Source organism: Morone saxatilis, unplaced genomic scaffold, assembly GCF_004916995.1.
Source record: "Morone saxatilis isolate NCDOM2014 unplaced genomic scaffold, NCSU_SB_2.0 Contig22, whole genome shotgun sequence".
Lineage (NCBI taxonomy): Eukaryota > Metazoa > Chordata > Actinopteri > Moronidae > Morone > Morone saxatilis.
The window spans coordinates 19,295,634-19,297,856 of record NW_023339785.1 but is presented as its reverse complement, the minus strand read 5'-3'; the positions used below and the strand labels follow the sequence as shown (position 1 = coordinate 19,297,856).

General features: G+C 39.9%; 1 protein-coding gene across 3 annotated transcripts in view; it reads left to right on the top strand.

Moving 5' to 3' along the window:
• Window positions 1-1,835, top strand: part of sh3tc2 (SH3 domain and tetratricopeptide repeats 2) — a 19,434-nt gene extending 17,599 nt beyond the window's left edge. For all 3 annotated transcript variants that reach the window (XM_035669063.1, XM_035669064.1, XM_035669062.1), the window contains one exon: window positions 638-1,835. In XM_035669063.1, coding sequence (XP_035524956.1) covers window positions 638-1,558 — 921 coding nt within the window. In that variant the 3' untranslated portion in view covers window positions 1,559-1,835. The remainder of the gene's footprint in view (window positions 1-637) is intronic.
• Window positions 1,836-2,223: the final 388 nt, after the last annotated feature.

Sequence of the window (2,223 nt, the reverse complement as noted above, 5' to 3'; positions counted from 1 at the left end):
GATAGATAGATAGATAGATAGACTTTATTGATCCCATGCTAAGGTATTAATGTTTTGTGACAAGGTTGCCTGGTTTTAAAGGACAGACTATGAGCTACTACATACCTGGTTTCAGCCAAGCTGGGATCCTTGATTGCATATAATTCCTCGCTCTCCTATCATTTCCTATGAAATGACATGTCTGCCACTGATTATGGTTTGTCATTTTTGCAAACACAGCAGTAAAACAGGCTTACATTTTCAATTATGATCAAATGTGAAACACAAAAACGATTATTTTTCTCATTTAAAAGTTTTCAGTTACACCTAATGTGACTACAAAGAAACCAAAATCATATGATCAAGAAATTGTAAAGATTACACTTTTTTCAGTCTGCCTTTCTAATTTGGAATTTTGTTGCCTCGGTCCAGATTCGTCATGGTTGAAATAGTTGGTCTTGATTACAGCACTGCTTAAAATAAGGCAATTATTGCACCACACTACTGACAGTAACAAAGTCTTAACTTAGATTTCCTCTGGCTGAAAGTAAAAGTGTCTTTTACCTTTATCTGTTGACCAGAAACCTTCAAATGTGAAGATAATATGTTTGATTTAGATGGGACCTGTTGTGACCCATGCTCTGTTCACCCTCTCTAGGATGCTTTTGATGCACTGGGCTACTTCCAGCTGGCTCTGGCAGCGGCCATGGAGGACCAAGCTAACCCCGAGGCTCTGTATGTGGTGTACATGAAGCTGGCTGAGATCCACGGCAACCACATGCCCGACACTCAGCTGTGCCAAGTTTACAGAGACAGAGCCCAGAGTCTGAAGAGAGTTCTGGCTGGAGAGGAAGGAGTTGCTGTTGGTGAGGAAAACATGGATGATGCAGACAAAGAGCCTGGTTACAAGAAGGAAAAGGAGTCTGATGCTGACGTGGAACCTACAGAAAGTTTGGTTAAGAGAAATGGCGTGTTCACTTCTATGCCTGAAAATGAAAATTATGAAGACCAGTCATTTCGAAGAACTTGTATAATGCATGGAGACACAAATGAAAGGTTTACAGACACTAATATTGGAGATACTAATGGGAGAGAAGATCACAACATTAATCTTCCTGATACAGATGGCCCCTTTGTGGACGCCTCTGGGTCTGAGACAGAAACAACCGCCAGTCAGTCGTACAGTGACAGTATTTTTACCGAGTCCTTTGATACAGCGCAGGAGCAGATCTCAGACTCCAGCAGCTCCACTGACACTTTGCAAACTCACCACAATCAAACAGATGGGAAGGACTCAGACTTTGATACTGCCAACAGCATGCCCAGTCACATAGCTGTTAATCACACAAGTGACATCACAAGACACACAGACGGCCAAAACACAGACTCTGATATTCAGGATGAGCAAAACACCCATGCTAAAGAAACAGACGCTCATGCAGATCCTTTTCAAAAAGATCCCAATCAGTCTGATGCTGACCAAACAGAGACTGTAAATACCGATAAAGCTGTAAGCGACAACACAGAGAAAGATAAATCTGGTGAGACATACATGGATTTAGATGATGTCTACACATAGCCTCCCAGATTCACTGGCATTTCCTTTGTCTGGTCACATGTTTCTTGACCAGCAAACTGACTCCAACGTTCCAGCCACATGGCACTTATTGTAGGATGAATGATGTCAATACTGTTTCAGAGATGTAGTGACTTTAAAGCATGTGCCTTTTGTTTTGTATAATATTATATGGTTATTACAGTGCATTGTGCTTGTAAAATATGTTTTTTCTAAATGTATTTTTAGTATCTCTGGAAGATATGACTCAAACATAAAGGATGTTATTTTGTTTGCTGAGTGTTGATTTGTGCTTTTGTTAATTCACATATGGGAGAAATATATATGGTGGCCTTGAGGTGCAAAACACAACCACAAATCTAATTAACGCACAGTGAATCAAAAGAAAGCAACATAAGATAGCATGATTACATTTTAGCAAAAATAAACCACTTTGTCTTTGTCAACAATTATAAAGAAAACACTAAAACCATCAATGTTTCGGTCCATCTTGCAATGCTTTCTGAATTCCTCAGGCCATCTGTGACACTCAGCTTTTTTAATCTTTGAAAACTGATTAGGGACTATGTTCTCCTGCAGAAATAGACACAGTTGGTGAGCTAGTGAGTGTTTACAGCAACAAGGCAGTGTATGTGACTCAATATAAAGAGTCCCAGTATTCAGAGTGA